Below are 24,048 nucleotides of genomic sequence, written 5' to 3' on the forward strand. Positions count from 1 at the left end.
ACAGTCCCCTCCTACCTGACACCACACCCTCCGTGTCTGTATGTATAGAACACAGTCCCCTTCTACCTGACACCACACCCTCCATGTCTGTATGTATAGAACACAGTCCCCTTCTACCTAACACCACACCCTCCGAGTCTGGATGTATAGAACACAGTCCTCTTCTACCTCACACCACACCCTCCGTCTCTGTATGTATAGAACACAGTCCTCTTCTACCTGACACCACACCCTCCATGTCTGTATGTATAGAACACAGTCCTCTTCTACCTGACACCACACCCTCCATGTCTGTATGTATAGAACACAGTCCCCTTCTACAGTCCCCTCCTACCTGACACCACACCCTCCATGTCTGTATGTATAGAACACAGTCCCCTTCTACAGTCCCCTCCTACCTGACACCACACCCTCCATGTCTGTATGTATAGAACACAGTCCTCTTCTACCTGACACCACACCCTCCGTGTCTATATGTATAGAACACAGTCCTCTTCTACCTGACACCACACCCTCCATGTCTGTATGTATAGAACACAGTCCCCTTCTACAGTCCCCTCCTACCTGACACCACACCCTCCATGTCTGTATGTATAGAACACAGTCCCCTTCTACAGTCCCCTCCTACCTGACACCACACCCTCCATGTCTGTATGTATAGAACACAGTCCCCTCCAACCTAACACCACACCCTCCATGTCTGTATGTATAGAACACAGTCCCCTCCAACCTAACACCACACCCTCCATGTCTGTATGTATAGAACACAGTCCCCTTCTACCTGACACCACACCCTCCATGTCTGGATGTATAGAACACAGTCCTCTTCTACCTGACACCACACCCTCCATGTCTGTATGTATAGAACACAGTCCCCTTCTACCTGACACCACACCCTCCATGTCTGTATGTATAGAACACAGTCCCCTTCTACCTGACACCACACCCTCCATGTCTGTATGTATAGAACACAGTCCCCTCCAACCTAACACCACACCCTCCATGTCTGTATGTATAGAACACAGTCCCCTTCTACCTGACACCACACCCTCCATGTCTGGATGTATAGAACACAGTCCCCTTCTACCTGACACCACACCCTCCGTGTCTGTATGTATAGAACACAGTCCTCTTCTACCTGACACCACACCCTCCATGTCTGTATGTATAGAACACAGTCCCCTTCTACCTGACACCACACCCTCCGTGTCTGTATGTATAGAACACAGTCCCCTCTACCTGACACCACACCCTCCATGTCTGTATGTATAGAACACAGTCCCCTTCTACCTGACACCACACCCTCCATGTCTGTATGTATAGAACACAGTCCCCTTCTACCTGACACCACACCCTCCGTGTCTGTATGTATAGAACACAGTCCCCTTCTACCTGACACCACACCCTCCATGTCTGTATGTATAGAACACAGTCCCCTTCTACCTGACACCACACCCTCCATGTCTGGATGTATAGAACACAGTCCTCTTCTACCTGACACCACACCCTCCATGTCTGTATGTATAGAACACAGTCCCCTTCTACCTGACACCACACCCTCCATGTCTGTATGTATAGAACACAGTCCCCTTCTACCTGACACCACACCCTCCGTGTCTGTATGTATAGAACACAGTCCCCTTCTACCTGACACCACACCCTCCGTGTCTGTATGTATAGAACACAGTCCCCTTCTACCTGACACCACACCCTCCGTGTCTGTATGTATAGAACACAGTCCCCTTCTACCTGACACCACACCCTCCATGTCTGTATGTATAGAACACAGTCCCCTTCTACCTGACACCACACCCTCCATGTCTGGATGTATAGAACACAGTCCCCTTCTACCTGACACCACACCCTCCATGTCTGGATGTATAGAACACTGTCCCCTTCTACCTGACACCACACCCTCCGTGTCTGTATGTATAGAACACAGTCCTCTTCTACCTGACACCACACCCTCCGTCTGTATGTATAGAACACAGTCCCCTTCTACCTGACACCACACCCTCCGTGTCTGTATGTATAGAACACAGTCCTCTTCTACCTGACACCACACCCTCCATGTCTGTATGTATAGAACACAGTCCTCTTCTACCTGACACCACACCCTCCATGTCTGTATGTATAGAACACAGTCCCCTTCTACCTGACACCACACCCTCCATGTCTGTATGTATAGAACACAGTCCCCTTCTACCTGACACCACACCCTCCATGTCTGTATGTATAGAACACAGTCCCCTTCTACCTGACACCACACCCTCCATGTCTGTATGTATAGAACACAGTCCCCTTCTACCTGACACCACACCCTCCATGTCTGTATGTATAGAACACAGTCCCCTCCAACCTAACACCACACCCTCCATGTCTGTATGTATAGAACACAGTCCCCTTCTACCTGACACCACACCCTCCATGTCTGGATGTATAGAACACAGTCCCCTTCTACCTGACACCACACCCTCCGTGTCTGTATGTATAGAACACAGTCCTCTTCTACCTGACACCACACCCTCCATGTCTGTATGTATAGAACACAGTCCCCTTCTACCTGACACCACACCCTCCGTGTCTGTATGTATAGAACACAGTCCCCTCTACCTGACACCACACCCTCCATGTCTGTATGTATAGAACACAGTCCTCTTCTACCTGACACCACACCCTCCATGTCTGTATGTATAGAACACAGTCCCCTTCTACCTGACACCACACCCTCCGTGTCTGTATGTATAGAACACAGTCCCCTTCTACCTGACACCACACCCTCCATGTCTGTATGTATAGAACACAGTCCCCTTCTACCTGACACCACACCCTCCATGTCTGGATGTATAGAACACAGTCCTCTTCTACCTGACACCACACCCTCCATGTCTGTATGTATAGAACACAGTCCCCTTCTACCTGACACCACACCCTCCATGTCTGTATGTATAGAACACAGTCCTCTTCTACCTGACACCACACCCTCCATGTCTGTATGTATAGAACACAGTCCCCTTCTACCTGACACCACACCCTCCATGTCTGTATGTATAGAACACAGTCCCCTTCTACCTGACACCACACCCTCCGTGTCTGTATGTATAGAACACAGTCCCCTTCTACCTGACACCACACCCTCCATGTCTGTATGTATAGAACACAGTCCCCTTCTACCTGACACCACACCCTCCATGTCTGTATGTATAGAACACAGTCCCCTTCTACCTGACACCACACCCTCCGTGTCTGTATGTATAGAACACAGTCCCCTTCTACCTGACACCACACCCTCCGTGTCTGGATGTATAGAACACAGTCCCCTTCTACCTGACACCACACCCTCCGTGTCTGTATGTATAGAACACAGTCCCCTTCTACCTGACACCACACCCTCCGTGTCTGTATGTATAGAACACAGTCCCCTCTACCTGACACCACACCCTCCATGTCTGTATGTATAGAACACAGTCCTCTTCTACCTGACACCACACCCTCCATGTCTGTATGTATAGAACACAGTCCCCTTCTACCTGACACCACACCCTCCATGTCTGTATGTATAGAACACAGTCCCCTTCTACCTGACACCACACCCTCCATGTCTGTATGTATAGAACACAGTCCCCTCCAACCTAACACCACACCCTCCATGTCTGTATGTATAGAACACAGTCCCCTTCTACCTGACACCACACCCTCCATGTCTGTATGTATAGAACACAGTCCCCTTCTACCTGACACCACACCCTCCGTGTCTGTATGTATAGAACACAGTCCCCTTCTACCTGACACCACACCCTCCGTGTCTGTATGTATAGAACACAGTCCCCTTCTACCTGACACCACACCCTCCGTGTCTGTATGTATAGAACACAGTCCCCTTCTACCTGACACCACACCCTCCATGTCTGTATGTATAGAACACAGTCCCCTTCTACCTGACACCACACCCTCCATGTCTGTATGTATAGAACACAGTCCCCTTCTACCTGACACCACACCCTCCATGTCTGTATGTATAGAACACAGTCCCCTTCTACCTGACACCACACCCTCCATGTCTGGATGTATAGAACACAGTCCTCTTCTACCTGACACCACACCCTCCGTGTCTGTATGTATAGTACACAGTCCCCTTCTACCTAACACCACACCCTCCGTGTCTGTAGGTGCACAAATCCCCCTCCCACTTGATATCATACCCTCTCTTTATGTGACACCCCCCTGCCCCCGCCATCAGAGGGAAAACAGCTTCCAATCCCTTCCATCCAGGATCTTCTGCCTAATCAGTAGTTAATATCAGTTCTTTTTTTTTTTTTTTTAAATAATAAGGGAAACCTCAGGAAAATCAACGTTTTTACATAAAACTATACAGAAAATTTAAATGAAATACTAATTTTGAAAGAGAGCTGTTCACATGGATACGGTAGTGTTCAAGCTAAAATGACATTTTTGCTTATACCATTTTTCCTCTCTAAGTCTTCTCTCTCTTTCTTTACTTTTCTTTGTTTGTTGTTGTTGTTGTTTGTTATGGAACTTGAACTTGAGGCCTGGGCTCTGTTCCTGAGCTCTTCAGCTCAAGGCTACCGCCCTACCTTTTGAGCCACAGCACCACTTCCTTCCAGTTTTCTGGTGGTTAACTGGAGATAAGAATCTCACGGACTTCAGTGCCTGGGCTGGCTTTGAACTGTGATCTTCAGCTCTTAGCCTCTTGAGTATCTAGGATTGCAGGCGTGAGCCACTGCGCTGGCTTCTAAATCTGATTTCATGCAGCTTTCACACAGCCCATGAACTCTTTACTTTGGTGTAAGCACAGAAAGGGCAAACGTGAGCATGTTCCCATAAGAAAACACCCCAGACAGACAGTAATGGGCCCCTGAGGTAGAGAGGACGAGGAAGCCACCAGAGCCCCACACAGAATCTTACGTGGTGAAGGAAGTCTATTAGGAGGCAGTGAGCTTTCACTTTGTCCTCTAGCTGGTGGAGAATGATCAGGGAGGTGTTGCTGAGCCCGGGGGCCTCTGTTAGAACACAGCAGGAGACAAATGTTCAAAACTTGTATAACAGTTGCTGCTAGCAAAATAGAGCTAAGATCTGAAAAGAGCAGAGGACTAATTCAAAATATACATGACTAAAAAGTTTGGATAAAATTTATACTATATTTACTTAATAAAAAGTATATCATGGTTAGTTTGGTCTCTATTGCATTTGGAACTCAACAACTTAAGACTGGATAGTAAGGGAAAACAGGTGGCTGGTGGACTATCCCCTGATGTGCCTCGTGAGCTCGACAGACTTACTGAAGCTGCATTGCTGGGCAGAAATGAACATCGATCTTCAGCTTCAGTTTCTAGGAGATCAAGGTGAACCACCAGGACCCAGATTAAAAAAAATAGTTTTTGAAGATAGCCAGGTACAGTGGCTCATACCTGTAATCCTAGCTACTCAGGAAACTGACATCTGAGGAGTGCAGTTCAAAGCCAGTCCAGGCATGAAAGTCCATAAGACTCTTATCTCCAATTAACTACCAGAAAACCAGAAGTGGTGCTGTGGCTCAAGTGGCAGAGAGCTAGCCTTGAGCTGAAGAGCTCAGGGGCAGCAGCCAGGTCCTGAGTTTAAGCTCCACAACTGACCAAAGAAACCCACATTTTTTTTTTTTTTTTTGGGAGATGCACTGAACACACAAATACTCTATTTGATAAACAGATTGTTTACTATCAACTCAAAGAGTCTACAAAGGTCTTGTTACCTTCGGGGACAGACTCGGCCCACCGTGGGTCAGAAGCCGGGTAGTCATCTACCAAATCCACGCTGATTTGGGTCACAGCCCTATCTAGTTCGGAATCAGAATCCAAGTCAGAACGGGAGGAAAACAGTTCATCGACCATCATTTGGGCACGACCTACATCTTTCCTGCATGAAAAGAGGCAAAACATTTCAAAACTTACCACAGAAAAAAAATATGAAATTAAGGTTCTATGTGTTAAGCTGTAGCCCCAAGCACTGTGTATAACATTTATGTAACTAAAAGGATAAATCAGCCAGGTGCCAGTGGCTCACACCTGTAATCCTAGATACTCAAACCCTGTAACTGGGAAGGGTGAAATAAAGAATGTTTACTACATTATTTTGTTAGTTGTGGGGCTTGACCTCTCTACCACTCTACCACTTTGAGCCACGCTCCACTTCCAGTTTACAAGGGGTCAATTGGAGATTAAGAGTCTCATGGAGACTTTTCTGCCTGGGCTGACTTCAAACTGCAATCCTCAGATCGCTGCCTCTTGAGTAGCTAGGATTACAGGTGTGAGCCTGGCCACTAGTGTGGGCTGTGGGGTGTGTGTGCACATGCGCGCGCATATGCTTGCATGCATGCTAGTACTGGGGCTTGTCTCAGGGCTGAGACTTCTTGTTCAGTTTTTTGGTTCACGGCTGACACTCTACCACTTAATCCACACCTCTACTTTCAGCTTTTGTTGGTAACTGGTCATGGAGTCTTATGAATCTTCCTGCCCAGGCTGGTTTTGAACCATGATTCTTTGGAACTCAGCTTTCCTAATACTAATAGTTAGAATCCAAGTACCTAGGATTATAACCAATGCCTGGCTAAGACTGTTACTTAATAAAACAAAAACACGCTAACTGTGCCCCTTTCAGACAGAAAACTAATGAGGCAGACTTAAACAAAACAAAACATGAGGGCACTTATAGAGTCTAACTTCAGTCACTACAGCAGGGAGCCACTACTCATCAGCCACCAGTTTATGGGGTCAGGATCTGAGGACTGGGGCAGCTGAGATACTACATGCAAACAACCCAAAACATTATGTACCTGCAGTACTGCAGAAAAGCAGCTTTCAGTAGCTTCGTCTTATCTTCCTGTGCTATAGTTTCCCTCTTCGTGGATGTCTCAAATACTATACTCTGTAAAGAAACAAGCTACCATTTAGAGGTGAACATCCCAGAATATTCCTAGTGCTGAAGAACTAGACTAGCCTATGAAGGAATAAGACACTCCTATAAGCTGTTAGCCAAAGTGCCTCATGACTTTGTTTACATACTTACACATTTTTCAAAGTACCAGACAAAGACCAAAGTCCTATTGATAAAGCATTAACTTAGGGATTATACTGTGGGTAAAACTGTTTAGGGATTTGTTTAATCATCATAATCAATATAATCTTTCATAGGCTTTCCATTATACAGCTAATTATAATGTGTGCTACTAAACATTTTGGTTATGAGATTAAACAGGGATTTAGAAAATTTTTAAATAAATGGAACATTTTAAGATGAATTCAGAACATATAGCACAATTGCAATAACCAAACAAAATTTTAAACACATCACTTTTGCTGGCATGGCTCACACCTGTCATCTCAAGCTACAGGGAAGCACTTGGTAGGGCCCAATGGGATGTGCCAGACATCCTGGCAACTTGGGAAATAGGAAGATTGCAGTCCCACTCAGCTTAGGTATAAAGCAAGAACCTCATGAGGAAATAACCAACTGATAACAATGTGAAGGGATGGCTCCACCTGCCTAATAAGTGCAAGCCCCTCAGTTCAAGGCCATAGTACTACATAAAAAACAACAACCACACCTAAAATCCTAAATACAAATACACCTAAAATCTCCCAGCCCTCCAAGAGATTCTTATCTCCTATTAACCACCACAAAACCGGAAGTAGTGTTGTGGTTCAAAGTGGTAGATCACCAGCCTTGAGCTGAAGAACTCAGGGACACCGCCCAAGCCCAGAGATCCAGCCCCACTACTGACAAAAAAAATAAAAAACAAAAATAGTCCGCTGGCTGGGAGTTTGGCCTATTGGTAGAGTGCTTGCCTAGCATGCATGAAGACCTGGGTTCGATTCCTTGGTACCATATTCATAGAAAAAAGCCAGAGTAGTGCTGTGGCTCAGGTGGCAGAGCTCTAGCATTGAGAAAGCCCAAGTGCTTAGGCCCTGAGTTCAAACCCTGGAACTGGAAAAAAAAAAAAGTCTATATACACTACATACACTGGGGTCAATATATTGAGGTATTCTCCGTTTGAATAGATTTTCCTACCCAAGCTGTCTTGAGTCGGCATCTTCAGATCTCAATCTACCAAGTAGTTAAGATTACAGGCCTGGCTAGAACTAACATTTTCAGTTTCTCTAAAACTGTCAGATTCTGTGAAATATAAGAATAAAATGTTCTGCTAAAAAAAAAATCGAATAGGTAAGAGTGTTTGCCTAGCATGCACAAAGCCCTGGGTTTGATTCCCTGGTACCACAAATGCAGAAAAAGCCGGAAGTGGTGCTGTGCTTCAAATGGCAAGGTGGTAGCCTTGAGCAAAGAGTGTCCAAGGACAGTGACCAGGCTCTGAGTTCAAGCCCCAGGACTGGCAAAAAACAAACAAACAAACAAACAAACAAAACTCACCAAACAGCCTGGCACCTGTAACCTCGCTACCCAGAAGGGTGAGATCTGAGGACTGTCTAGCTCAAAGCCAGCCCAGACAGGATAGTCTATGAGAGTCTTATCTCCAAGTAACCCAGCAAAAAATTCGAAATAGAAGCTGTAGTTCAAGCAGTAGAGCACTAGCCTTGAGCCAAAGAACTGAGGGACAGCACTCAGGCCCTGAGTTCAAGCCCTAGGCCCATGTATTAAAAAGAAAAAAAGTTAATCTAATGGACTCATAGTACCTCATTGCCAGGTCCAGCAATGGAAGATGCCAAGGACTCTTCCAAGTCCTCTGCTAACAGCGACACATTTTCCCTTGAGGTGACAGACACCAGACCATTATTTCTAGAGAAAAGGACAGGAACACCACCATAGGAGCCAGCACCCAAAATGCCATCTCCTGGAATAGAAAAGTAAACAAACAAACAAAAAGAGGACACAGTGATTAAAATTAACCAAGTATGAGGGTACCTGTACATGCGCACACACATGCACAGTACAATATGCTGTCTTAAAGCCCACTTCTCTCCCTCCCTCTCTTTCTCTCCCCGCTTCAAGGCCCCATGTAGGAATCGGATCCCTTGGACTTCATTCTGTGGCCATAATTGGACTGTCCTTTGCATAGCCCATCGATAAACTTCTAGACATGGCTGAACTCCCTCAGAGTTTTACTCCATCCAGGCATCTGGAATTCTTCTTGCTAGGGGGGTCTAGACCAACGAACTAAGGAGTAAGTCAGTATCACCAACTAGGATAAGTCATCACTTCTCTCAGTGTCGTCCCTTTTCTTCTCGGTCACTCACCCTGGGAAAGATATTACTATTTTTGCCCATAAGTGTAAAGGTTTGGGAATCCCATTCCCTTTGGTTTTCAGATGGGCTGTGATGTCAGCCGTGGTACACTGGTATTAAACATCACAGTGACACTTAGAAGGAGCAGGCCTAAAGCAACCCACATGGAAAGATAACAAAACTAGCAGAGATAACCACTACAATACCTTGTGCAGTGAAGACAATTTTCTCTGGGGGAAGAGAAGACTTCCCAGTTCCTGTGGAGCATACATAAACAGTATTCTCAGTGTACAGATACGCTGCCTGGCTTGAAAAATTCGGGACCATCAATCGACACGTAATGAGATCTTCAGACTGAAAGTTAAATTAAGATTATAGTTAAGATAAATGAAATAAAAAGGCTTGTATGATTTGCTAATCACATTTTGTCCTGACACCATCCCATAAAACATGATAAAAATGCTAAGTCACTGGTTCTCCTGTGAAAACCTAAATACTACCCATAAAGTGACTGACAGATTAATATACAAGAGGCTTGCAAATATTCCACAGGGACATTGCCATCTCTCCAAAATTCCCATGCTGAAACCTACTCTACAAAATTCCTAGTGGAAGTGTTAGCAGATGGAGTCTTTAGGAGACAAGGCTGACGGAGCTCTGCCCTCATCAGTACCATTAGTGCTCTCAGCCAGCATTCCAGGGAGGACAAGACAATACTTCCTCCCTGTGAAGGAACATTGTAAGATTAATTCAGGGAAGCACAACTAACACCAAAAGTAAGCGAATTAGCAAAAAATGGTTTAAGGGCCGGGGGGCTTAAATAAGTCATACTGAGAAAAAAGATTCAACACAATCAGTTAGACACGGTAATACAAGGCTAAATGCAACGAATGAATGACTGAACACCACCCTGGCCTCCTTCATAAATGTGGCAAATTCAAATAGCAGCAAATTCAATTGCTATTCATAGCTCAACCTCAGCAAGCCTTCTTTTTCAGCTCAGAGTATCTCTGAGAAGTTCCAAGCACCAATACCTCCAAATACAATCCTTTTTTCTATAATACACAGGGCTCAAAACTGAACCTCAACATAGAGCATGTAAAGTATGTCTAAGCCCTGTAGATGAACGAATCTCCAATAATGTGATCTCCAAGAGTGTGCAATGCTAATGAAAAGTCAATGTAGTTTTGTAACTTAACTTACCTGGAAAGGTGGGTTATACTGGGTGACTTCTACAGTGACTGCGTCAGACTTTTGGGAGCCGTTATCGTCTACTGTTATCAGGGAGTAGTAGATGAGGCAGGGACTGTCAGCTGGGTGCCAAGCTGCTGCCAAGACCAGGAGCCCATCACTGGCCAAAAGCAAAGAAAACCACAGCCTCTTTGGAAACAGCCTGGAACTCCTTACAAACTTAAAAACTCCCCCCCCCTGCCCCCCACATAGGCTAACAATCTTCTTCCTAGGTATTAGCCACTGGAGGCAAGGCATGTTCATACGACACACATGTACAAGTAAGTACAGTGACTTGACTAAACTGAAACAATCAAGGTCTTCGTGTGCTGGCCTTGTAGTTTGAATTCAGCTCTTGGGCACTGTCCCTCAGCTTTTGTGCCCAAGTCTAGCATTTTACCACTTGAGCCACAGCTCTACTTCTGGCATTTTGTGGGTTAATTGGAGATGAGTCTTATTGACTTTCCTGCCTGGACTGGCTTCCAACCACAATCCTCAGATCTCAGCCTCCTAAGTAGCTAGGATTATAGGTGTGAGGCACCAGTGCCAGGCTAATCCAATGTCATTCAACTGCTGAGTGGATAAATAAGCTTGTGTACTCACACGATGCAATACTATTCAGCAATGAAAAGAAAAACATTACTAATTTCAAATGCATTAAGCAGCAGGCCACCTAAACTGTATGTGACCAAAATGCTTGTGGGAAATAAACACCATTATTTCAGCCCTCTGGTAGCTTTTAGAGGGCTTTCAGACTGTAAAGGAGGAGCACAGTGGACTGGAGACATGACTCAAATGGTAGTGTCAGCTATGAGCAAAGGAGTGGAACATTACAAGCCTCAGCCACATAAAGAGAAACTTACACCGACGGTAACTACTGCACTGTCCCTACAAGCAGAACTGGTTCTGCTATACTAAATGAGAGCACAGCAAAGACTGCTATAAAACATATGAAAAAAAAGAGTCTTTAATTTCTCTCTTTTTCTTGAGACAGTGTCTCATCATGTAGCCCAGGCTTGACCGGTACTTGTAATCCTGCTTTGGTATCCCCAGAGCTAGAGTACAGGTATGAGCTGCAACACCCAGCTAGAGCACAGTTTATAAGAGGAATGCACTGTGAGCATAACCCTTGACTAAGTTCTAACTGTACTATCAAGACAAGGCTTCGTCATTAGCTAGGCCAACAGAACACAAGTGCCCACTGTCACAAGAAGACACAGACCACAGCTTGGGGTAGTCACCAGGATAGCAGAAGGCTAGGGTCATAGCGTCACCTGAAGACAAAGGGAGGAGAGAACTGCTCTAGCTGAGAGTAGAGAAGCTACAGTTCTAACAGACAGACACCCAGATAAGAACATACTGCTTTCAGCTGGGAAAGCCTTAGGTTCCCTGATGGACTAGTGTCCACCTCACAGCAAGACCATGCAGGGGGCAGAGCAGAAGGCTGAGAAGGGCACTCACGTCCGTTCTATGGGCTAGTACTTGTTTATGTATGTTTTCTAGGACTGGTGTTTGAAACCTGGGCCTTCCACTTCCTAGTGGTGCTCCACTGCTGATCCATGCCTCTAGTCTGCTATCTAATTTCTTTACAAGAAATTAACTGCTTACCAGTTTTGCTTCAAGTCCAAATACCGAATGTTGACTCCTTCTTTAACAGCTTCATAGTTACTTTCAGATCCCTGGAGGGAAATAACAAAATATAAGGTCCGTAGGACAGACGATTGCCTTTTTACCTCTGCATCCCTAGCACCCCGTGAAACGCCACTGCCACCCAGTAAAGCTGTGGTAGCAGTTGTTGAGAGGAATGTGCACCTGAAAGATAGCTTAACCAAGTAACTATTTAATCAGGAAGTTCCAATATTAGTTGAGATTGAACACCCTACTACTTCTGCTTATTTGATAGCTCTACCCTGTCAGTTTAATAGAAATGTGTCAAGATAGACAAGGCAGGAAGACGGGTATGGTGGCATATACCAGTAACCCAGAACTCATGAGGTCAACACAAGAGAATCATAAATTTGAGCCTAACTAGACTGGGCAACACAAGACTCTATAAAAAACAAAACAAGCAAACAAATAAAAAAACAAAACAAAAATAAGGAAATAACACCTTCCATCATCAACATGAACCACAGACACAAACGTTTCTGTCCCTCACCCAAATAGCATCGGTGACATTCTCCTTCAGCGCGCGGTGGACATCCCAACTGTGTGCTTGTTTCTCAGAGGAGTCATCCAATTCCCATTTACTGATATTTGAGTTTGTCAGACTATAGAAGCTTGAGTTTCCTTTGTCCCAAAGAACAGCAGCCAACTGCACAGTGAAGAGGAAATGCTTACAGACTGGATTCCACATGGAATCTTGAATTGCATGTTTATGGCTATGTTTTTGTCATCCCACTAGAATTCCTCACTCAGGATTTGAAAGAAGTAAGGTTCCCGAAATAGACCTTGAAAACAAAGTAGGACCTCCACAAGAAGAAAGACACAGCACAAAAAGACCAGGAAGAGCAGAGCTGGGAGATGGGCAAACTACCAGGTCCACCTTTGGAGAACAATTTCTGTTAATGGGAAAAACAGTAAGCCTTCTTTTTTAAAAAATTAAGAATGCAGCCAGCCACAGTGGCTAACACCTGTAATTCTAGCTACTCAGGAGGCTGAGGATCTGGGTTCAAAGCCAGCCCGGCACTAAAGACTGAGAGACTCTAATCTCCAGTTAATTACTACAAAACAGGAAGTGGGGCTGTGGCTCAGGGGAAGAATGGTAGCCTTGAGCTAGAGCTCAGGGACAGTGCCCAGGCCTAGAGTTCAAGCCCCATGACCCACAAAAATAAAAAGTATTTTAAAAAATTATGAATGCACCTGGGTACAGGTGGCTCATGCCTGAGGATCAAGATTCAAAGCCAGCCTTGGCACTAAAGTCATCCATACGACACTTATCTTCAATTAACCACCAGAAAACTGGAGTGGCACTGTGGCTCAAGTGGTAGAGCTCTAGCCTTGAGGTGAAGAGCTCAGGAACAGTGCCCAGGCCTAGAGTTCAAGCCCAAAAAACAAAATAAAGAGTGAGTGAGAGAGAGAGAAATTAAGAATGCAATTTTCCCACTTGTATAAAAATACAATAATGAAACCTGTTAGAATTGGTTTAGAAAGGGGGAGAAAGATAAGGAGAGTGAGAGATGAGACTGACTGGAATACATTGTACACATGTGCAGATGTCACAATAAAACTCACGTACTTCCAATGTATGCTAATACACAGGAGGAAAGGGTGGGGAAAAAAATGACTTGGCATACAGGGTATGCACGAGTATGCACAGGCTCTGGGATCAATCTCTATTACCAATAAAAAAAATTAAATATATAAGGAGGTGAAAAAAGAATGAAACATTAGATACAGTGGATTCTTATATGTAAAGCTATAAACCCAGTACACAAGCAGGGTGTTTCCCATGCCTTTAGAGCATAGATATTCTCAAACAAGTATTGGGGGCCAGGGGGAGGGGACATGTATGAAATTTTTCCTGTGGTGTTTATTGGCTGACTGACTTTAAAAGTAGGAACTGACTCACAAAACAGATATGTGTCATCAACCTGAGTACGTACAACAGTTCTGAGTGAAGTTCTTGTCTCTACTTCTGTCTCCAAAACTCTGGCCAATGACGGGGCAGGAAGGGCCAGCAGTGAGCAAACTGGACTGGAACAGGACCCTAGGTAAGATGTACCAGAGTACAGACAGGTATACAGACAGGAACAGGAAGCCAGGGATGAAATGAGCAGTGACACACAGAAGCACCTGGCAAATGACTGAGACGCTACACCCAAGGAAGAGGGGACCCAAGGACAGTGTCATGGCTTTAAGCCTCATTGTCAACTAACTGGACACAGCGCTGTACTTCACAGCCTGTCACAATGACTGCAAATGAGGACAAAAGCAGAACGGCTTGAAGAGCAAGCCTTATTCTCATCAACCTCCATTCCCCAGGCCTCGTGGGACTGCAGTTCAGTCAACAGCCAATTCCAGAAGGTTTGGGACAGAGGACATAGTTCACAGCAAGGCTAAAAAGTCAAATTCATCTTTAATAGGCACATTCTAGATTTTACACGATAGCTTTGATTCATTTGGAGACAATGCCAACTTTACTTCTGCTCCCAACTTACTGACTTTACTTTGAAAGTAAGTCAGACATTTTATAGACTTACCATGAGGTCACTACTTGGAGACAAAATTCCAAAAAGGGAAGAAACCCTACGACCAATTCCGGACAGCATGCCTTGCCCCTGAGGCAGGACGTGCTGGTGAATCTTCCCTGAGCTTTCTGGTATCAACCGAATCAGCTGGCACCCAACTGAGGATAGGATAAAACTTCCTCCCTGTAAATAAATGCTGTGAGATCAGTTCAGGATAACAATTAACATTATGATAATGAGAATGGGCAAAAAAGTGGTTATAGTGCTTGAGGCATGGCTCAAGTGGTAGAGCACTTGCCAAGCAAGTGCAAAGTCCTAAATTCAAAATCCATACCACAAAAAGAAAAAGCACAACTTTAATAAAGAGAAAAATATATTCCCAGGTTATACAAATCTAAATGAAAAAAACCCCACTACTTTACTAAAATAATTTAAGAACCTATTCTACATAAAAAATTACTACATAACAAATATGAAAGTTCTGCATAACCGATGTAAATTTAAAAAAATATAACAGAGTTTGCTATTTTTTGAATCTGATTTTTAAAATTACAAGCTGACCATATTGCACTTCAACAAACTATTTCCTTGGTAAAATTAGACACCTACATGCATGCTTCAGTGTCTCTCTTCTTAAGCCACTTTCATAAAGCAATCTAAGGGAGATTAATACCACTCACGCCTACTGGACAGAGACATTTTAATCCTGCGAGGGAAGCCTGTAGCTCCCTTTACCTTGCTGCTCCAATCACAGGCCCTCATTCTTCTTGTCCTTGTTCCTATGTAGTCCATCCTTCCCTGGCGTACATGGCTAAAACACCTATTTTCAGTCATTCTAATTTTACTGCCAATCCAAACCCTGACTTTCCCAAAATACAAAGGAATTTCCACCACACACCTGTACTGCTGTCAGAAACATGCACGTCTTATCACCTCCCAAATCCACACAGGTCTCCGTGTAGGTGTCCTCCCCGGCCAGGCTTGGCCAATAGCGAATGGATCCCTCTCTGGTGGCAACCATAACAGACACAGCCTCAAAACAAAACCATCGCACAGTCAGTAACCACATGAAGAAGGCCTTCACATGGGGAGTCTGATAACCAGGTGTTATCAGACACAAGAAATCTTTGTTTGAAAACTGGTTTGAAAATAATCTAATTGGGTAACTGACTTTCCTATTTTTTTTGCATATAAATTGTAACATATGGATTGTAATTTAATTGAACAGTCCACCACTCCCAAACCCCCTACTGCTGTCCTCTGGTAGCCATGCCTGCCACACCCTCACCCTAGCAATCCAGTGCCCACAGTTGGAGCCCTCTCTGAGCACGTAGAAAACAAAGAGATCATATAGAAGAGGACAGCAGTCAGGCTTTGCTTCTTACTTGAGCTGAGACTCATCCAGGTAGCTGCAGCATCTGAGGTCCATTTCACTTTGATTGGATTACCATTCATATTTTGAGTGTGGCTTGATAAAGGATTGTGTGTTGTTCCTGGCTTTTGTATCACCTTCATGTACAGTTTTGTATGACTGAGGATCAAAGTTTGAAGCCAGCCCTAGTAAGAAAGCCTATGAGACTCTGAACTTGAATTAACTACCGAAAGAGCAGAAGTGGAGCTGTGGCTCAAATAGCAGAGAACTAGCCTTGAACACAAATGCTCAGGGGCAGCAACCAGACCCTGAGTTCAAGTCTAGGATCAACACAAAAAATTCCATTGCGTGTGCCCACTCATCCATTATAGGGCATCTGAGTTCCTTCCATCACTTGGCTATCATGAATAATCAGCAAGAAACATGGTGTGCAAGTGTGTTTAGTATAGCCTACCTTATGGTATTCTGGATGCCCAAGAGTGGTATTGCTGGACCACAAGGTAGTTTTATGTTTATTTATTGTTTTATTTTTGTCAGTCATGGGGACTTGAACTCTGGGCTTGGGCATTATCCCTGAGCTCTTCAGCTCAAAGCTACCACCCTACCCTTTGAACCACAGTGCCACTTCTGGTTTACTGGTGATTAATTGGAGATGAGTCTCACAAACTTTTTAGAGCCTGGGCTGGCTTTGAACTGTGATCCTCAGATCTCAGCCTCCTGGGTAGCTAGAATTAGAGGCGTGAGTCACTGCACCTAGCTCTATGTTTTTTATTTTTTTTGAGGAACCTCCAAATTGTCTTTCAAAGTAGTTGGCCTAGCCTACATTCCTACCAACAGTGTAATAAGGTTACTTCCTGACATCCATACCAGCATTTACTGTTGTTTGTATTCATGATAATGGCCAATCTTACTAAAGTAAGATGGAATCTCAAAGTTGTTTTCATTTGTACTTGCTTTAGAGATGCTGAATATTTATGTGTATATTGGCCATTCTTGCTTCTTCAGAGAAGCTTCCATTTAGTTTCCTAGCCTGTTTATTATTTGGTTTATTTTCTTATTATTTAGTTTAGTTTCTTGGGGGATATTAGGCCCTTGTCAGAGGATTAGCTGGTGAAGATCTCCCATTCTTTAGGTGATATTTAGCTTGGTAACTATGCCCTTTGCTAAGCAGTCTCATTTGTCTATCCTCTCTCAAATCTGTTGAGCCCTTGGAATACTCAGAAAGCCCCTGCCTGTGATGATAAGTTCTGTTTTTTTTCTAATCATGCCTGTAGTAGCTTAAAAGTTTCAGGTCTGGGTAAGTTTTAAGCCACCTACCTGAACGGAATGTGTTTCACCTGAGGTTGCAGAGTAAGACAGGGCCACCAGGTCAGTGCTCAAGTGGAGATCACTAAGTGGTAGTTGAAGCTCCTTGCAAACGGATAGCTGCAGAATGAATCAAACAGAAAGTCTTTCACATGAACACTTGGAAGGCTAAGACAGTATTTCATCCCATTTACCATAAGCCATTCTTCAGTGCCTCAGTTACCAGAAGTGGCCCTCAGGACCTGCAGTTGAATTTCACAAGATAAGCCAGGCCCACCAGCCCAGCCATGTCCTGCCAGTCCCCTGCTCTCTCTTCTCCTTATTTTTATAAGTAGCAAGGGGGCTTAGAGGCACAAGAGGGCCGGATTGTTGCAGATATCCCAGGGTCTCTGAGAAGCAAGAGCTGAAATCCAGGAGAATGAGTTGGTCCATGACCAAAGAGGAGAAATCCATGTTCTGGCCAGTGGGATGGTATATAAGAAAATAAAACATCATGAAAGGGTTGCCTCTGACAACAGCACTTCCACAGACATGGTGGGTATTATAAACCCTTTGTAGGCACCAACAGAGTAAATACACAGGGAAAAAAATGTCTCTGTGTGGAGGTTGAGGATTTAGCTCAGTGGTAAAGTACTTGCCTAGCAAGCACAAGGTCCTGAACTGGTCCTCAGGACACATGTGTGTGCTTACATGTGCATGTATACACAGACACACACACACACACACACACACACACACACACACACACACACACACACACACACACACAGCATTAGGACCCTTGTATGCCTAGGGAAAGAGGTATGTGACAGAAAGCAGAGCAGTATAGTGGGCAGAATAAGGTCATTTTCCAGAGAAGGCTAAATTACATGAATGATACTAATGCTTGGAGCAGGTTAAGCCCAACTGCAGAACCAAGAGAATTTCAGCTTGTGAGAAACATAACTGTCCTAGGCTTTCTCAAGGACAAACTCCCGGCTCAAGCTTCATCTTTCACTATGAAGACAGTGATACCTTTTAATCTGGTGCTCTCTGGGGTTTGGGGAAGGGAAGAAACTACAGATGTCAATTTAAAAATTATTAAAAAAAGGGCTAGGAGTGCAGCTTAGTAGTAAAGTACTTGCCTGGCATGCACAAAGCACTGGGTTCAATTCAGTACCACATACACAGAAAAATCCAGAAGCGGCCCTGTCACTCAAGTGGCAGAACACTAGCCTTAAGCAAAAAGTGACCAAGCCCCAGGACTGGCAAAAAATAAATAAAAATTACACACACACACACACACACACACACACACACACACACACGAGAAAAAAAACAAAAACAAAAACAAAAAAACAATATGCCAGGCCCAGTGGCTCACGCCTGTAATCCTAGCTACTCAGGAGGCTGCGATCTGAGAATCGCAGCTCAAAGCTAGCCCAGGCACTCAAGATGGAGACTCATCCCCAGTTCACCACTAGAAAATCAGAAGGGGAACTGTGGCTCAAGGTTAGGGCGGTAACTTTGAGCTGAAGAACTCAGGGACAGCACCCAGGCCCAGAGTACAAGCCCCACAGCCAACAAAAAACAAAAGCAAAAACAAAAATCCAAACAATAAACAAACCTGTACATATGCTCAGTATCTGACAGCACAGATGATGCATGCATAGATTCATACTACCATGTTCCACTGACTCCTCCTCTGCCCATCCCACCTCTAAAAGGCCTTTACCTTAGTCACAGGTGACGGAGTAATCTTCCAAATGAGGAGTTTCTCTCTGCAAACCAGATAAGCCCATCCACTTTCATCCACAAAGACAGACAGTGGATCATCAACTAAAGGGGAAAATGAGACATGTGATTAATCTTAAGTTGCAACTATGAAAAACTTAAATTTCCTTATAATCAAATACTTCAAATGCACAAAAAGATTAATTCATTATAGCCAGATATGGTGGTGCATATCTCAGATCTCAGCTACTTGGGCAAATGAGGCCAGTGGATGGAGTAAATGCATTTCAGGTAAAGTTAATTTGAAACCCTATACTTTAAAATATAAAGGAGCTCAGCCTATGGCTCAAATGGGCCTGTCCAGCATGCATGAGGGCCTTGAGTTCAAATCCTAGTACTGCTCAAATATAAATTTTTAAAAAATTAAAAGGGGCTGGGGTTTTGGCCTAGTGGTAGAGTGCTTGCCTAGCGTGCATGAAGACCCAGGTTCAATCCCTTGGTACCACATACATAGGAAAAAAAGCCGGATGTGGTGCTGTGGCTCAACTGGTAGAGCTCTAGTCTTGAGAAAGCCCAAGGGCAGTACCCTGGCGCTGAGTTCAAGCCCCAAGTCCTAGGTCTGGCCAAAAATAAATAAATAAATAAAAATTAAAAAAGCATTTTTCCAAAAAAGCACAAAGGCCTAGAAGCACTAAAGCAATGGAGGCACTGGGTACTCCCAGTTTTCCTATTCTTACTATTGTGTAGTCTTTATAAGTGGTGTCCACTGCCTGCCCCCCAATTCCTACACCTAGTTCTCTGCCAGGAGAATGTTCCAAGTGGTATAACATGCATAAACTGATACATACAGCTTCTAAGATACTACATGGGATACCCAAATGGAGGGAGAACTCCATCATCCTGCATTAATTTTTTCTTTTCTTGCCAGTCCTCGGGCTTAAACTCAGGGCCTGGGCACCGTCCTTGGACACCTTTTACTCAAGGCTAGCGCTCTGCCACTTGAGCCACAACACTATTTTTGGCCTTTTCGAAGTATGTGGTACCAAGGAATCAAATCCAGGGCTTCATGCATGCTAGGCAAGCACTCTACCATTACGCTATGCTCCCAGCCCTAATTTCTTTTTCATTAGCAGACATTTGTAGAAGGAGGGCTTCGTTGTAACATTTTCACATATACAAATCATCTCTCCCTTATCACTCTCCCACTCTTCCTTATTCCCTTTGCCTAAATCATTAACAGATTTCCTTGTTTAATTTTTCTACATAAAAACAAAATATCTGAATTATATTCATCACTATTCATTCCCATTGTTAGCTCCCTTTCCTCTTAGTTACTCACCCTTACTGCATTATTAAGCTCAAAGTGCAAAGCACTAGGTTTTGGCTTTTTTTTTTTTTTTTTTGCCAGTTCTGGGCTTGGGCTCAGGGCCTGAGCACTGTCCTTGGATTTTCTCAAGGCTAGAGCTCTACCACTTGAGCCTCAGCACCACTTCCGGCTTTTTTCTATGTATGTGGTACCGAGGAATTGAACCCGGGTCTTCGTGCATGCTAGGCAAGCACTCTACCAGTAGGCCAAACTCCCGGCCAAGGTTTTGGCTTTTTTATTTTTTTTTTGTGGGGTGGTGGAGGGGAGTCTTGGGACTTGAACTCAGGGCCTGGGCATTGTCCCTAAGCTTCTTTTGCTCAAGGCTAGCATTCCATCACTTTAGCCACAGCACCACTTCTGGCTTTTTCTGTTTATGTGGTACTGAGGAATAGAACCCATGGCTTCATGCGTACTAGACGAACACTCTACCACTAGGCAACACTGCTAGTCTGCCCCTCTCACTTTATTTTAATAGCTAATCTTCATATACCCAATCGACTTTTGAAATGGGTCTGAATTTTGCAGAAATGATACCACCATTAAAAACTTAAGGTGCTGTCATAGAGTAACTCATTCTATTTGTATTCACATCTTAATTGCAGTGAAAATTAGCCAGGTTCCCTGTTCCTCTCCATATGTAAAGGGATCCCAGAGAAAAGCCAAGTATCAACCTCCATGCAAGATCCAGGGTTTGTCTGAATTATGAATGGGAGCAAAGATGCCACCTACCTTCAGCCATTGTTAAGGCTTCCATAACTTTCACAGGGAGAGATGATCCAAATGTTTTTACATCATAGTTCACAAACTCCATTATGGACTGATGTGGGACTGTCCGTGTAGGTGTTCCTCTAAAGAAAAGACACCATATTACTCACACATTAATGTTTTCTACTACCTTAGTCTTTAAGTATGTGATAAATAATAATAATGAGATCTTTGGTAACAAGATGATGTGGTGTTCTAGGTTTTTTTTTGGGGGGGGGTCATATGTATTGTGAATTAAATGTATTTTTCATTAACAAAAAAACCTGACAGGATTCAGGAAAACCTGACTTCAGACCCTATGTTCAGGAGTTGATATGTATAAATGCATGTCTCTTCTCAGAAAATCAGCAGTCCATTCTCAGCCAGTACTGGAGCCTGAACTCGAGCACACTCTCACTGGACCTCCACCCACCCCACTCACTGCAGATGCTCCACCACTTCAGCCTTACCTCTGGTTCAGCAATTTTTTTTTTTTTTTTTTGCCAGTCCTGGGCTTCAGCTCAGGGCCTGAGGACTGTCCTTGGATTTTCTCAAGGCTAGAGCTCTACCACTTGAGCCTCAGTACACTTCTGGCTTTTTTCTATGTATGTGGTACCGAGGAATCGAACCCGGGTCTTTGGGCATGCAAGGCAAGCACTCTACCACTAGGCCAAACTGCCAGCACTTGGTTCAGCATTTTAAAGAGCACTTTCAGAACACATGGGTATGCTATATTTCCTTATAATTGTTTCTTCTTTAAAGGTCTGAATATGTTATTCTTTTTCGTGTACTGGTCCTGTGATTTGAACTCAGAGATCAGGCACTGCCTCTGGGCTATTTTGTTCAAGGTTGGTGCTCTACCACTGGAGCCACACACAGTTCCACTTCTGGCCTCTGGATGGTTTAATTGAGAAAAGAGCCTCACAGACTTTCCTGCCCAGGCTGACTTTGAACTGTAATCCTTGTATCTCAGCTTTCAGAATAGCTAGGATTAGAGGCATGATCTACCAGTGTCTAGCTGAATAATTTTTATATATACATTTTAACAAAAAGTCAAAGACTCGCTATTTGTTGTTTTTCTGCAGAGAAAATTCACTAGTGAAAGATGAGCAGAAGGAACTACTGAGAAACAAATAATACCTGCCTCTGAAGTTCTGGATTAGTTAAAAATATGAGGAAAAGCACAATTCCATCAGTGATAATGGATTGGTGCTCTTATTTGTTTTTCAGAAAACTCTGCCCCATAAAAGAACTACGACAAGCCCTGGAATTACCAATGAACAGTGGAAGAGTTGTGCATTAGATACTAAGCAGGTAACAATTATTCAGGGCTTATAGGATCTGTTCTTCGTCTGTGTGCGCGCGCAACAGACCCAGGGCTTGGATTCCAGGCCTGACAGCTGCCTCTGAGGTTTTTTTTCGCTCAAGCCTGGGGCTCTATCACTTGAGCCACAACTCCCAACTGTTTGGTGGTTAGTTCGAGGTACGTCTCAGGACCCTCCTGCCCAGGCTGCCCTCAGCAATGTTTGACAGTCAGACAGTCTGGACAGAACGACAAACACAGTAACCACACAGCACCAGACGTGTGTGATCATGACGGCATTATAAACGCGTCGGCTGCTGAAACTGGAGCGTAACCCGAGGGCAGAAACACCCCGCCCGCCCTTCCCGAGGCTCCGGCCCAAGCCGGGGCGCGGCCGGCGCGGCGACCACCTACCTGGAGCTCAGAGAGCTGCGCCGGCCTACGGGCGAGAAGAGCGCCGGGGAGCCGGCGGCAGCGCCCACCGGCAGGCCTCTCCTGCCGGCCGCGCGCGGCGTGGACGCCGGCCCAGCTCCGGCCAGGGCGGCTCTTCTGGACCCGGGCCCCGGCGTCCGCGGAGAGGGGACGGTTGGGAACATGACTGCCGGAGGCCGCGGCGGGCCGCTTCAGCGTCGGGACGGCGGCACGGCGGAGCGCGCTCGGAGTTGAACGCCCAGGGGGCGGGAGGCGCGTGGCGATGACGTCCACAGGTCCGCACGTCAAGACGCCGCGCCGGTGCCCCGCCGCACAGCGCCACGCCCAGACAGAGGGGGCGGGCGAGAGAGAGCGGGGGGAGCGCACCGCGATGACGTAAAGCTCTGCGCCTGGTCTGAGAGGAGCCGGAGGGCGCGCAGCGATGACGCCAAGGCGCGGCGCCGAGCCGCGGGGCGTGGCTGGAGCGGGGAGAGGTGCGCCCTGGTGGCGGAGGCCCGGCTTCCTGCGGAGCGAGCCCGTGAGGTTCGCGGGCAGCGGCCCCTGGGACGTTAGGCCGGGGTGTCTGGGGGTCCCTGGGACGGGAGGCCGGGGTGGCTCGTGGCAGAGGTCCTTGCGGGGAACGAAGATGGCGCCCCTTACCGCGCTGTGGAGCGGCAGGCAGCCGCGGTCCACGACGTGGGGCAGACCCGGGGAAGGAGCCGTGGCGGTTTCCCCCGCAGATCCGCATCCCTCTCGTGGACACACTCGTGTGGGCCGCCTCCGACTCCGCAGGCCGTGAGTGGACGGATGGGACTCCGCGCCCCCGCCCCGGGCTTCCCCCCCCCCCGGGCTCCCCCCCCCCCCGTGTCCCGGGCTTCTTTTGGGGGTCTTGGCGGAGGGCTCTCTGCCTCTGCCCAGCCCTTCTCTGGCCCTCCACAGTGCCGGACGAGCCGACGCAAACCCGATGGTTGACCACTGCCCATCGGTTACTTGCTGAGCTCCTTGGTGGATCCTTTGCGATCTAATTCTGGCTGACTTTTCCTTTCCTAAGTTTTCACTGGTTTCTGCGTGCTCTTCCTTTCTTTTGGATTGCTTGACCTGTTGGCCCAGTAGGTGTTTACCTTGCACTTCAAACCTTAATGGAATGCTGTCTTATCACTGCCTTCCGCAGAATGGGTGAC

At 45.6% G+C, this 24,048-nt stretch overlaps 1 protein-coding gene across 1 annotated transcript in view; it reads right to left on the minus strand.

Moving 5' to 3' along the window:
* The window catches only part of Nup133 (nucleoporin 133), a 46,878-nt gene extending 23,743 nt beyond the window's left edge, over positions 1-23,135 (minus strand). Inside the window, exons 1-14 of the mRNA XM_090318709.1 lie at positions 22,871-23,135; positions 21,139-21,257; positions 19,045-19,148; positions 17,343-17,450; positions 15,552-15,686; positions 14,666-14,836; positions 12,622-12,777; positions 12,072-12,142; positions 10,437-10,584; positions 9,440-9,587; positions 8,685-8,842; positions 6,830-6,921; positions 5,750-5,913; positions 4,927-5,021 (exon numbers count right to left, since the gene is read on the minus strand). Coding sequence (XP_090174835.1) covers positions 4,927-5,021; positions 5,750-5,913; positions 6,830-6,921; positions 8,685-8,842; positions 9,440-9,587; positions 10,437-10,584; positions 12,072-12,142; positions 12,622-12,777; positions 14,666-14,836; positions 15,552-15,686; positions 17,343-17,450; positions 19,045-19,148; positions 21,139-21,257; positions 22,871-23,052 — 1,851 coding nt within the window. The 5' untranslated portion in view covers positions 23,053-23,135. The remainder of the gene's footprint in view (positions 1-4,926; positions 5,022-5,749; positions 5,914-6,829; positions 6,922-8,684; positions 8,843-9,439; positions 9,588-10,436; positions 10,585-12,071; positions 12,143-12,621; positions 12,778-14,665; positions 14,837-15,551; positions 15,687-17,342; positions 17,451-19,044; positions 19,149-21,138; positions 21,258-22,870) is intronic.
* Between the last annotated feature and the right edge of the window lie 913 nt (positions 23,136-24,048).

The sequence above is a fragment of the Megascapheus bottae genome, chromosome 26 (genome assembly GCF_031878675.1).
Source record: "Megascapheus bottae isolate mThoBot1 chromosome 26, mThoBot2.hap1, whole genome shotgun sequence".
NCBI lineage: Eukaryota > Metazoa > Chordata > Mammalia > Rodentia > Geomyidae > Megascapheus > Megascapheus bottae.